This window comes from Miscanthus floridulus, chromosome 17, assembly GCF_019320115.1.
Source record: "Miscanthus floridulus cultivar M001 chromosome 17, ASM1932011v1, whole genome shotgun sequence".
Classification (NCBI taxonomy): domain Eukaryota; kingdom Viridiplantae; phylum Streptophyta; class Magnoliopsida; order Poales; family Poaceae; genus Miscanthus; species Miscanthus floridulus.
The window spans coordinates 93,944,108-93,956,405 of NC_089596.1; the positions used below are offsets into that span (position 1 = coordinate 93,944,108).

At 50.7% G+C, this 12,298-nt stretch overlaps 1 protein-coding gene across 1 annotated transcript; it reads right to left on the reverse strand.

The window, feature by feature from the left end:
- Window positions 1-4,355: 4,355 nt before the first annotated feature.
- LOC136516736 (mitochondrial-processing peptidase subunit alpha-like) lies at window positions 4,356-9,316 on the reverse strand. Its single transcript, XM_066510219.1, has 13 exons — window positions 9,147-9,316; window positions 7,244-7,465; window positions 6,846-7,142; window positions 6,599-6,766; window positions 6,346-6,513; window positions 6,178-6,258; window positions 5,940-6,006; window positions 5,750-5,847; window positions 5,575-5,647; window positions 5,418-5,488; window positions 5,280-5,329; window positions 4,810-4,922; window positions 4,356-4,734 (listed from the first exon to the last, which is right to left on the reverse strand). The coding sequence occupies exons 1-13, from the start codon at window positions 9,183-9,185 to the stop codon at window positions 4,682-4,684; spliced, it is 1,500 nt and encodes a 499-aa protein (XP_066366316.1). The 5' UTR covers window positions 9,186-9,316; the 3' UTR covers window positions 4,356-4,681.
- Between the last annotated feature and the right edge of the window lie 2,982 nt (window positions 9,317-12,298).

The following is a 12,298-nucleotide window of genomic DNA, read 5'->3' on the forward strand; positions in this document are numbered from 1 at the left end:
TATCACCATTGTCATGCTATGATCTTCATTAGCTTCTTCTACTTGAAGTGTGCTACCTATGTCATGATCACTTGATAAACTAGGTTAGCACTTAGGGTTTCATCAATTCACCAAAACCAAACTAGAGCTTTCAGAGGTTCACATGCTTGCCAACACGCTAGTCCCCGTTGAGACAAGCTCTAAGGTTGCCGCCAGTCCTCTTGCTAGTGGTGACCCGCAAGTTACACTCTCTCATATGGAGTGCTTACCACAAGCTCTAGCACTTGACCCGGACGGACCACTTGTCGCCCTTCACGTCTCGCTCTACTAGAGTTGCTCTTCACGGCTCCCGCGGGGTGAACACAATACCCCTCACAATCTCTTCTCCGGAGCACCGCACAATCTTCTTTGCGTGCTTCAACAGAGACCACCACTAAGCCATCTAGGAAGTGACAACCTCCAAGAGTAACAAGCACCACCGGCTTACAACTTGATCACCTAGTGCCAACACTTGTAATCTCTCATGTGCCGCACTAGAATCGCTCTCGCACTTAGCGGATATGATTAGCACTAATCACAAGTGAGTTGGAGGGCTCCCTAGCACTCTCACACAAGGACACTAAGTCTCCAAGGTGCTCAACCCCACAAATGGCCGGCCACCACCTCTATTTATAGAGGGAGGCCTCAAACTAGCCGTTTGGACGCGTGCTGAAAAGTGAACTGCGGACAGTCCTCCCTTATAGGCCTGGACAGTCCGCCCTTATGCTGAAACCAGCCGTTAGGTGCATCAATGGTCACCCTAGACAGTCCGCCCCTTAGGGCCCGGACAGTCCGCCGTTCACCAGAAACTAGCCGTTAGAGTTCAAACCGTTACTGTGGATATTCCAAGAATTATAGGCGGACAACCCGTCATTCAAACTCGACAACAAGTCCAGAACCTGTCTAGCAACCTCTGTTCCTCAAAAATTAACCTATGGACAGTCTGCCCTTATAGGGCCGGACAGTCCACAGTTGATTTCCAACAACCTGGACAGAATTTCCAGCAACTCTGCTCACCACCGATTTTAGCCGACGGACAGTCCGCCACCTAGGTGTGGACAGTCCGCCGTTCACCTATCAGCCCATGAACAGTGCGAGCATCACATCCGATCCCTCCCAAACGTCAGCGTCCGAGGACCGCGGATAGTCTGCCACCAAAGGGCAGACAGTCCGCCATTGTCCAAAAAGCAATCCAAGCTCTATGCGACCTCATCCTCGCTTCCAACTTCTTCTTCTTTGCAAATGTGCTAACACCACCAAGAGATACACCACCTTGTGCATGTGTGTTAGCTTTTCACAAATATTTTTCTAAAGGATTAGCAATATTTTCACCACGACACTCGATCTTAGCAATGATGCGAAGTTAGATCACTCGAGTGGCACTAGATGATCGATATGCAAACAAGTTTGCTCCTCTTGATAGTACGGCCATCTATCCTAAACCCGGTCATAAACTTCTCTATACACCTATGACCGGTGAAATAAAATGCCCTATAGGTTATACATTTGCCTTGCGTATTTCATTCCATCTCCTCCAATGTCGATGCAACACATGCACCAACACGATCAACAATGATATGATCCACTCCATATCATCATGTGACCTTATTGGTTTATTGATCTTGACCTCACTTGCTCTTCACCGTTGCATCGGTCCATCGGCGACAAGCCTTTGCTCAAGCATCCCGCCACGCGGTCCAGCACTTCAAAGCCTCTAACTTGCCCTTCACTCTTGCAATCGGTCCAACAAGTCAAGTCTTGTCTTGATCTTCTCCACCTTAGTCACATGACTCCATGTCATGTATCATATGAAATGAGCTCCTTCATTACATATTCACATGTGGACTAATCTCCTGTGTATTCTCACATAACCATATATTAGTCCACCTAGATTGTCACTCAATTATCAAAATCAAACAAGGGCCTTTCAACGTCCTGCCGCGCTACCCCCAGGATGGAAGGGGGCGGCTTCGGGTGATAAGGTGGACGATGGGCTCGGAGCGGGGGCGGACGGGTGAACGAGGAAGGCGTCGAGGTCGGAGGCAGTGGGGGCAGCGCTCTCCCCTGCTCCGGCTTCCGTGCGCTGTGCAGCGACGGCGGCGGCTGGCGCCGGCTGCCGCTGTAGCGGCAAGCAGGGCTCCGCGGGGGCCTCCGTGGCCGTCAGGGACCGCAGCGTGAAGGGCCCGTCGTCTTCCTACCAGACGACGTCCGTGTCGGAAGCCGCCGGAGGTGGTCGAGACTCGTGGCCGTCAGATCCGGCGTCCATGCGCGTCCCTGTGGCCACCAAGGCCGCAGATCCGGGCGTGCAGGCCGTGGAGGCGGTGCCCGGCGGTGCCGTTGGCAGGGATGGGGGATGGGGAGCTGTAGCTGGTTGCCGCAGCGGCAGGTCCCGGCTTTGGTGGTGGCGAGGACCAAGATGGAGCGGCGGATCCGACGGCGGTGGACTCGTTGACGGCCACAGCGCCGGCTCCCGATTTCGCCGTCGGCGCCACGGGCTGCTGGGGGGGGGCTAGCGCCTGCGGCCGCGGGCCACCAGATCCGGTGGCCGTGGACGGCCGGGCGCCCACGCCGGCAGCCCCCGACCCCGGCGGCTGGAGGTCGGCGAAGGGCCCCGACATGGGCAGCGGAGCCACGCCCTCCCGCGCCCACGCGAGCGGGTCAGGAGGGGAGAGGGGAGGGGAGGGGAGGGGAGGGGAGGGGGAGGGGTGGGGCACCGGCGGCGGTGGGGAGGGAGCCAGAGGCGGCTTGAGGCGGGGGAGCCTTCACTTGAATGGTTCCATGAAATGCAATGTTGATGGTGCCTTCTGTCCAGTGACAATACCGTCACTGAGCGACATGGTTTCAATACGAAGGTTATCCATTTGTAGTGATGGGATTAATTAGACCAGTCTCAGTGGGGGTTTCATGACCCAGTTACTGACACACTCATATTTTGGAAACAGTGCAGAAGAGTTTCATCCCCATGAAACTATCTCTACTCCCATAAAACTTTTATCATTTTTCTTCATCAATACATTGCTATGTCAGCATATTTAATGTCCATGAAACTTTAACCAAACCCGGTTGAGATTGGCCTTAGGGAAGGGAACGGGGAGCAAATTGTTCGACAAAATCAATGGATGACTTTTTGCAGTGGCGGTTGCAGGATTCATCAGCATCGACTGCGGTCCACCGGGTATGGCGAGCTACGTGAACACACACAACAACCAGCACCAAGCTTTCCTACGTCCCGGACGCTGGCTTCACGGACGCCAGCACGAACTACAACATCCCGGCTGGGTACATGAAACATGAACATGAATACATGATGACACTGCTTTCCAAGCGCTGTCTACAACTTAGGCTCCGCTTAGATCCAATTTTTTTTTTTTTGGATTTTAGCTACTGTAGCACTTTTGTTTGTATTTGACAATTAGTGTCTAATTATGGACTAATTAGGTTCAAAAGTTTCGTCTCGCGATTTCTCACCCAACTGTGTAATTAGTTTTTTTTCGTCTATATTTAATACTCTATGTACCATAAGATTCGATGTGACGAGTACTGCGCAAAATTTTTTAAATCTAAACACGTGCGTGCGCTACTACATCTCGGAGGATGGCACTGAAGTTGCTGTCAAGTGTACGATGGCTTCTTGGAGGGTTCTTCGAGGGCGTCGTGGACATGCACGGGACGGCGGGAGTACGACGTCAACGGCGTCTGGAAGGTCGCGGACGTCGCTCTCAAGTACACCGCGCAGGCGGCGGCGGAGAGACCTAACCTATCCACCATGACCGACGTCCGACGTGGTGGCGCAGCTGCAGGAGACACCGACACATAGGAGTATGCGACAGCTCTACAGCGGCAAGTCGGCAACCACGTGGCTCGGGCACGGGCGCTGGCGCTGGCACGGGCGGCGAGTCCATCGACGTCAGCCTGGCCTGGGCAGCCCCCTGCTCCTGCTGCCATAGTTACGCCACTGCCACTGCCACGAATGGGCTCAGGTCCTGCTGCACGACGAGGCTCTGTTTCTTGGAATGCTACACATTTTGGGCATTCCAAAACTATCCGTTCAGAAAAAAAAGGGGACTATCCTTTCATTATTTATGTTACGCCACTGTTTTTCTGCTGTTTGCACTCTCTTATGCTCAAGCTCAACATCCCACTGGCTCTGGATGGGATGCCGTGGGAAGTTATAACTACACAAGAAATCAAACCTACACTCCAATGGTTTCCTGTGACAGCCATTGATTCTCGTAAATAAAACAGATACAGAGAATTGCTAATCTTATCGCAACAATACAGTCACGCGCGCGCGAGCACACTCATACCAGAATCGATGGAAACAGTAACAGCAAAAATTGCAAGAGATGTACGCCATGCATCCAACACAACCCAGGCAAAATGATACACGTGTCTTTCTGGTCTAAACTGCAAAATATTTCTGCACGAGCTTACCCAGAAAGCTCATTTATCCACATAAAATCTAGGGCCGCCGCGATACTCAAAAATGAGTTGCCAAGGGATTTGGATGATTCTTATCAAAAACATGTTTGGCGTATACACGCAGGGAAGGGGCACTACAAACCACATGATTTTTATTATGTGTAACTATTCCAGCTGAGGGACCGTTGCAGGCTTCACCTTCAGTTGTTGGAACAGGCCATGAAAGTCCAATGCTGAATCCTCACTTCGAGTGAAACTTGCGGCTGACAGACTCGTAGCTAGGAACATGAATAACTGCAATAAGAGCAAGTCAGTTAGTCGCCATACCTTGTCGGGCACCGTGACTTAACTCAAAACTACTGAACATACCATCGCCCCACGATGCCATTGTGAGCGGTGAAGACATCATCTTCTTTGCAGTTGACAAAATGTCATTCAAAGTGATCTCATCAACTGTTTTCAGGAAATATTCAATGGGCTTCCTGAAATTTCAGAAACATATAATAGGTGAAGATGACAACAGATCTACTGGCAGAAATGAATAATGGCCACATTATAAAATAGTGCCCTACACAATGTCGGGACTCCGAAGAAATGTTTACACGGAAATGGACACAACTGCATGGGTAAGAAATTACTGTTATGTCTTCGATCTGCTTGGACTAAAAAAACTATACCAACTTTTGAGTAATTAGGTGGCTTTACATTAAGAAGAAAAATAGGCACCCAAGTTCACCTCAAAAGAGGACTTAAATGTGGGTGGCCGATATTTGACATGGTACATAAATATAACAGAAAATAGACTTAATTTATGTACTAGCATAGCAATACTCTGATACCTTTCCCCATAAGTCAGAACCTGTCTTCCAATATCTTCGGATGCTATAGACTGCAGAGAGTAATAGTATGTAGTGTAAAGGACACTTTAGGGAAACAAGTCATACAGTTAGGATTGATCAGGACCAAGAACAGTGTACCCTTGATTCCAAGTTCATCAGAACTGCAGATTTGGTTGCCTCTTTAGCACGATCAAGCTGTTCTTGTGTAACTACAGGAGGTAAAAAAATGGAGGACAAAGGAATATGAATAATAATGGTCAATCCAGAGTGGAAACAGGATGATTGACAAGGAAACCTTTTCCAGGAGTCGCAATCTCCAGGAGTTCCCCTGCTGCCAAATCCACAGCCTTCGATGAAAAGTCTGGGCTCTGTTGAATGATAATAATTAAAAAAAAAAACAGTCAGCTGCATTAATTGTTTGAACACAAGGGAATACACAACTTAGACTGTACTCCAGGAAAGAAGCTTACAGTGACTGCATAAATTCCAAAAAGGCCCGAATTGTTATAGACACTGTTGAAAGCAGAGAATGATTCAAGCTGTTGGAAGTTGGTCAAGACACGGAGATCTGTGGATATAGGACCAAAGGTCATGTTAGGATACATCACATAAGTTTGCTTGCATAACTCTATGACAGTAATGATTTGTAAAGAGCCATACACAATCGAGAATGCATTCCCTTTCCAGGTCCGCCAGCAGAGAAGGACCCTCCTCCTCCCATGAGCATCTACAGAACAACGAATTGGCATTATTAGATTTGAATATGCATCAAGCACATGTGACAACATATAAAAATAAGTTCCAAAAAACATAAGAAAGCATCAACAATTCTTATATAGAACAAATGGCCTCTAGTATCCATAAATAGTTAGATCATTTCAACAGTTGTAAGGCATACCTGAAGCACCGTCACAACCATTGCAGTTTTCTCTTGATTCCAGCCTCCTGGCACCTCAAAAGCAAGTGCAATGTGTGTGCTCTGTTCCCAAGGAATCCAACTTTAAGCACAATTGAAGTAAATCATTCATAACGCCTCAAGAATAATAATGCAATGCCAACAACTCACTGGAGAATCTGCTTGGCAGCGATAGTCCCCTCCCACGTACACAGATTTCGGCTCTTCAGGACGTTTCACACTCGGAAGGTCAGACAGAAGTGGTTCTACAACTGAAACCAACGCATCATGCTCAACTCCTGATGCTGCAAGAACCATCCTGGGAGCAGTGTAATGTTCCTACATTTATCACAGCAAGCAAAGAAGTCACAGAGACGCCTTCATGACTGAGCATTAACTTGGGAAATAAATCGCTGAATCTTACAGCAACAAATTCCTCCAAGATGCTAACATCCAATCGGTCTACAGCGGATTCTGAAGCCATCAAAGGTTTTGCTAGTGCCCCGGAATATCCAGCTGAATGAAGGGCCTCCAGAACTAGACCTTGAGGATTAGCAGACACATCAGCTATTTCAGATTTTATGTTCTGGAGCTGTAGAAACGAGTAACACCATTAGTACATAAAAAGGAAGAAAAAAAGGAACTCAAATTTACTTTCAGTGATCAAGCACCTGCTCTTTGACCTCCCAATCGAGGAATGCTGGATTCCTCACACTGTCAATGAGAACTTCAACCATTTCTGGTGTATAACTCTTCGATGCATCATAGGTATAGCTCATTTGTTCACGGGAAGCTGATGCGGAGACATTTCCTCCAATGGCTTCCACCTCACGAACTAACCGTAAGTGAGTCCGATTCACTGTGCTCTTGAAAGCCATTCTCTCCAACAGATGCGATACTCCAGATGAAGCAGGTGTTTCGTAAATGGAACCACAGTCAATGTACAGACCCATAGATGCTGCTGGGCTCTGAAATTAAGTCCACAAGAAAAAATTGATGTCATGGAAAACAAAACAAAACAAAACAAAACAAAACCAGAACTTGAATATATGTGAGAGCAGAACAATACCGATGATGTCTCCGAGGCAATCTTGACGCCATTTGGAAGTGTAGTGACTTTTGTCTTAGATGGCTCTACAAAATCTGGTAGAGGTGCGGGAATGGTAATGCCTGGGAGCGGAACATCAAGGGGAGGGAGTTGGCTTGATTTTCCACCAAGAAGCCAGCTGAACAGACCACCTGAGGACTGCTTCACAACACTTGTGCTGGCAAACCTAGAAGCACCATGATGCTGAAAATTGGAAACAATACAAGAATGGAATGTCTTCAGGCTTACAGAATGCGTCAACGAAACACAAACTCAAAGGGCATGTGAAATCTAACACTGCGAGACAAATATGAAAATCGATAACAATCAAAGCTACCTGCCGTATTCCATCCCCATGGGATTCGTAACTAAGAAAAAAAAATTATAACTCCGAATTCGATCCATTTGTGTCCCTACACGGAAGTAGGACTAAAGAACCCAGCTTCTGATTCATCGCCACATGACCAAATCGACTCCCGCGACCCGTTCGGATCAGGATAATTAACTTTTTACCATTATAACGGATGGCGCCTCCTCAAATAGCAGCTTTAGGTTTGGCGCTACGCTTTTAGAAGCAGAGAGAGAGAAACGATACATATTTACCACTTGTGCTCGCGTGGCACGCCAGCTCCGCCGTCCAGCTCGGATCCGAGTCAGGCTCACGTAAAATGACCGCCCCTGCCCCTGGCTTCTCCCTCCCCATTACTAACACACGGGCCCCACAAGTCATATTCTTCTTCAACCTCCGGCCATCACCACACAGCGAGGAAGGGGAGGAGCTCATGCAGTCCATGGGCAGCGCTGCGGCGACAGAGGGTGCTGCTGGCCGTCGATCTCGATGTTCCCGACGAAGGTGTAGAGGTGCGCGTTGGCGTCCTCACACCTCACGACGGCGCCTGCAAAGCTGCGGAAGCCGTCGTCATCCGGGAGTGTGGTGGAGGTGACCTCCAGAGGACTGCTTGAGCTTCAGTCCATGCCGCACAAGCACCTTCAGTCCCTCTGTCGCCGCCGTAGCACCTTCAGTCCATGCCGCAGAAGCTCGACGCGCTCAACCGCGTCGCGGCCGTCGCCTCGCACCTCGGCCACCGGTGCGCAGCCCCGGCACTCATGGGCTTCGACCACGTCTACGCCGACCTCCTCGCCGGCCGCTCCGACGCGGGCGCGTTCGCCGTCGCCTCCGCCTCCGCCTCCAATGCCGCGTCGCTTGTGCGCAGGCTCGACCGCCTCGCTGCTGCCACCGCCGCGCTCTACGCCGAGCTCAAGGCGCTCACATGCGCCAGCTGCACGCCAACTGGAACCGCGCCGTGGCCGCGCTCTCCTGGGTCGCCGACGCGGCGCGTTGGATGGAGGACACCTGCTAGCGGGCGGTGGTCAGGGAGCAGAGCGCGTGAAGCTGTGCAGGCGCAGCATGCTGAACGCCAGCCTAGGGCGTGCGCCGTGCGCCATGCACAGTGCTTTGCTCTTGAGCATGACATCATGATGATGTCATATACGTTCTTTTTTCCTTTGCAAAATAAAAAATAAATATCTTAAAAATACAAGTATACGTATCTCTGTTTGCGGCTATCATGAGCCGTCCATACTTTAATCTATGGCAATCAGGGGAGGGGCATGACTGACTTTTCGTATGGGGCTGCTGACTCGGATTCGAGCTGGACAGTGGAGCTGGCGTGCCACGCGAGCACAAGTGGTAAATATGTATCGTTTTTCTCTCTGCTGCTAAAAGCGTAGCGCTAAACCTAAAGCTGCTATTTAAAGAGGCGTCATCCGTTATAATACTAAAAAGTTAATTATCCCGTTCGGATCTAACCTAAGTGCGCTCATACCCGAGTGGATCGAGACGTGCATGCAACGGGGAAGGCAGGGGAGAGTAGGAGGGCCGAACCTTGAGGGAGCGGAGGTGGCTCCCGGCGGCGCGGTACATGGTCTCCGGCGAGGTTTAGCTCCTGCAGCTGCGGCGGCGGCGGCGGAGGAAGAGGAGCAGAGGCCGGCGGCGAGGGGGGGTGCGCGCGTGCAGCAGCTTGGGATGGAGAGAAAAAGGCCAGGGAGTTCCGCCTCTCACAGTGGGCCGCTGGATCCGTGGGCTTAAGTGAAAGTTGATTCCGTCGCTTGAGGCTTCTTCATTTCTGGACCGCGGCCCATTTCTTTCCGCCCGACATGCGTCACCTCGCCTCGCTCGCTTGGGCAAGCTTTTACTTGCCAGGATGAGCGAGGCATTTCGGTTTGTTTGAACTAGCAAGGAAATCTCGTTTGCATGGGTCCTGTGGTATCTGGCAAATAAGTCGTCTTGCTTTGCATCCAGCATCTCCGAGAGTTCCCTAGAACTTATTGGTTTTTAGAAAGAAGTGAAAAAATTCATCTCCAACAACTCCTAATACAACCTCATAATCTTCTATAACTAAAAAGAACAAAGTGTGGATATTTTTGATGCAACATTTATTTTGGTTCGTCCGTCTGCCCACGCCTACGATCCCACGAAATCTTAATTACTGATTGATCGTGACATTCTCCTTGATTGAATATTGCATGTCATATGATAGAGGAATCACGACAAAATAGAAAGTAGAAAATTATTGTGCTATCCATATACACATTGCATGTTTGCATGCACCAGTATACATGGCAACGAGCAAAAGAAAAGAGAATTAACACAGAAGAAAATAGAATTAAGACAAAAGAAACATCTTTGCATTTCTGAGAACCTTGCCAAATCTGCCTACATTTAATTACTTCACCTCTTTGTATTTGTAAAAGGGACAGTTTTTTCCTCCTTTCATTTGGTTCACGCTCACATGTTCCATCGCCCTCGCTTACTGTTTCTTGCGTGAACCATAGTTGATGTCATCTGTCTTCCATGGCTCAGCCTTTCAATCCCAAGAGAATGTCCCTACCTCTCCCTGACTGGAGATCCGGCCTGCCAGAGGATCTCCTCGAGTCCATCAGGCAGCATCTCGCGTCAGGCCACGATGCGGCGTCCTTCCGATCCGCTTGCTCCCCATGGCGCGCCGCCGTCCCGTTCGCGACCTTCGGGCCGCTCCTGCCGCTCCCGTTCGACCACAACTCGGACCGCGTCGGCTTCTACTACGTCCCGGAGAAGAAGGTCTTGTCCAAGACGTTGCTCGACGTGCGCGGCAAGGTGGCGTGCGGCTCCTCGTGTGGGTGGATGACGCTCATGGATGAGGTGGCGTCCATGACGCTGCTGAATCCATTCGCCAGTGCCCGTGCCGCCCGCGTTGAGCTCCCGCCAGCAGGCAAACACGTCGCGGCGGCGTCCTCATCGGAACGCGTGTCTAGGGTCCACGACTGGTGGGTCCTCCATCCCACCAACGGCTACGGGGACGCGGATGCCATTGGCAGAGCCATCAAGCTAGAAGACATGATGGACGTGTTCTTCCGTGAGATCGTGCTCTCGGCGCCGCCTGATGTCGCCGGCCACGAGTGCGTGGCCATGGCCATGCTTGGGTGCTCCATGGAGGTCGCGTTCTGTCGGGTTGGAGTCGACAGCGCATGGACGCTGCTCGACACCAAACTGGAGTTCTCCATGGCGTCCATCGTCCACTGCCAAGACAAGTTCTTGGCGATCGACTGCACCGGAGAAATCTCCGTCTGTAGCAGCAACGCCGCCGGCGCTACTCCAACCGCGACGTTGTTGCCATCATTGTCGCCACCTGCGGGGCTCTGCCACCGCAACTACCTGGAATCAAACGGTGAGCTGCATATTGTGGGTACCATGGTGAGCACGTTCCACGAGACACAGAGCATCACCTACAGCAGCGCGATCTACAAGTGCGATCTCCACGACCGTACGCCGGAGTGGTCCAGGGTGAGGGACATCGGTGATCAGACATTGTTCGTGTCTAAACATTTTAATGAAAGCTTCAGTGGAACAAGTGTATCCAAGTACAAGGAGAACAAAATCTACATGTCTGAGCCATTGTATGGGGATCCATACGACTTGGTCCATCGACTGGAGATCGTTGATATTGCTACTGGCGCATCCGAAATGAAGCCCGTCCAGGAAAAGATGCAGGGTTCAGAGGCTCTAGGTTGGATTTGACCCAATCTCTGGAAGCTCTAGAGTTTGTGAGCCAGCGACGCCGCGCACTCCGTAACTGTGTTAAATTCATAAACTTTGTTTTTTTGGATTAAATGTCACTTTAACGTTGGTATTTAATTTAACAGTATTGTTATCTTATCGTACGATCCGTGTGTTTTTAGTATAAATTGTTAGTTATCCCGTAACAACGCACGGACGCGCTACCTAGTATTTTAGAAGTTGGGAAAAATCCCCCTCGTCCGCGTAAAACTACACGGACTCTCGTCGCGCGGAAAGAGGTTCCTTCGCCTCGTCCATCACCTGTTCGCGAGTTCCTTCGCGTCGTCCAACGCTCACCGTCGAGGGTAGACGACGCCGCGGACGTAGCAACGAGCTGGTGCGTACTCCATCGATCTTCCTTGTTTTGTTGTGGGCTTGCTGCGCCGCCGCTAGGTTGGCCTTGCCCGCAGTCGGCTGTGTGCTTCTTGCTACCACCGGCATTGCCGTGGACTGCTGGCGTCCAGTTGATCGAGCTAGCGTCATGCGTGTCCAGCCCAGTTGCCTCCAAGATTGCCTGACGAAGGACGGACGCGAGTCGCGACGGCTGCAGGCGCGTGCTAGTAGTACATGTACTGATGTACATCTAGGCATGAGTAGCGACATGCAGATCGATTATCCATCTCCGCGATGCGGTGGTCAGAGTCGAAGGGGCAAGCCGGCCGGCTGTGTGCTTCAGCTTCTTCTCGCTGATTGTACTGAACTGATGGTTCCTGTATGCTACCGTGATCCTAGTAGATGGCCGGCAACTATGGCTGCTGCTGCCGATGGCTAGCTTGTTCCTGCTACTAGCTGATATCTAGCCGATGCACGCGCATGACTGCTGGTGGTGCCGCTCTGCTAGGAGGTGGTCACGGCCGGCTGGGACTGCATGGCTAGGGCACAAGCCGCACGACGAAGGAAGGAGGAGCGGTGGTGGCGTGAAGAAAAAAAAAATCTAAGTG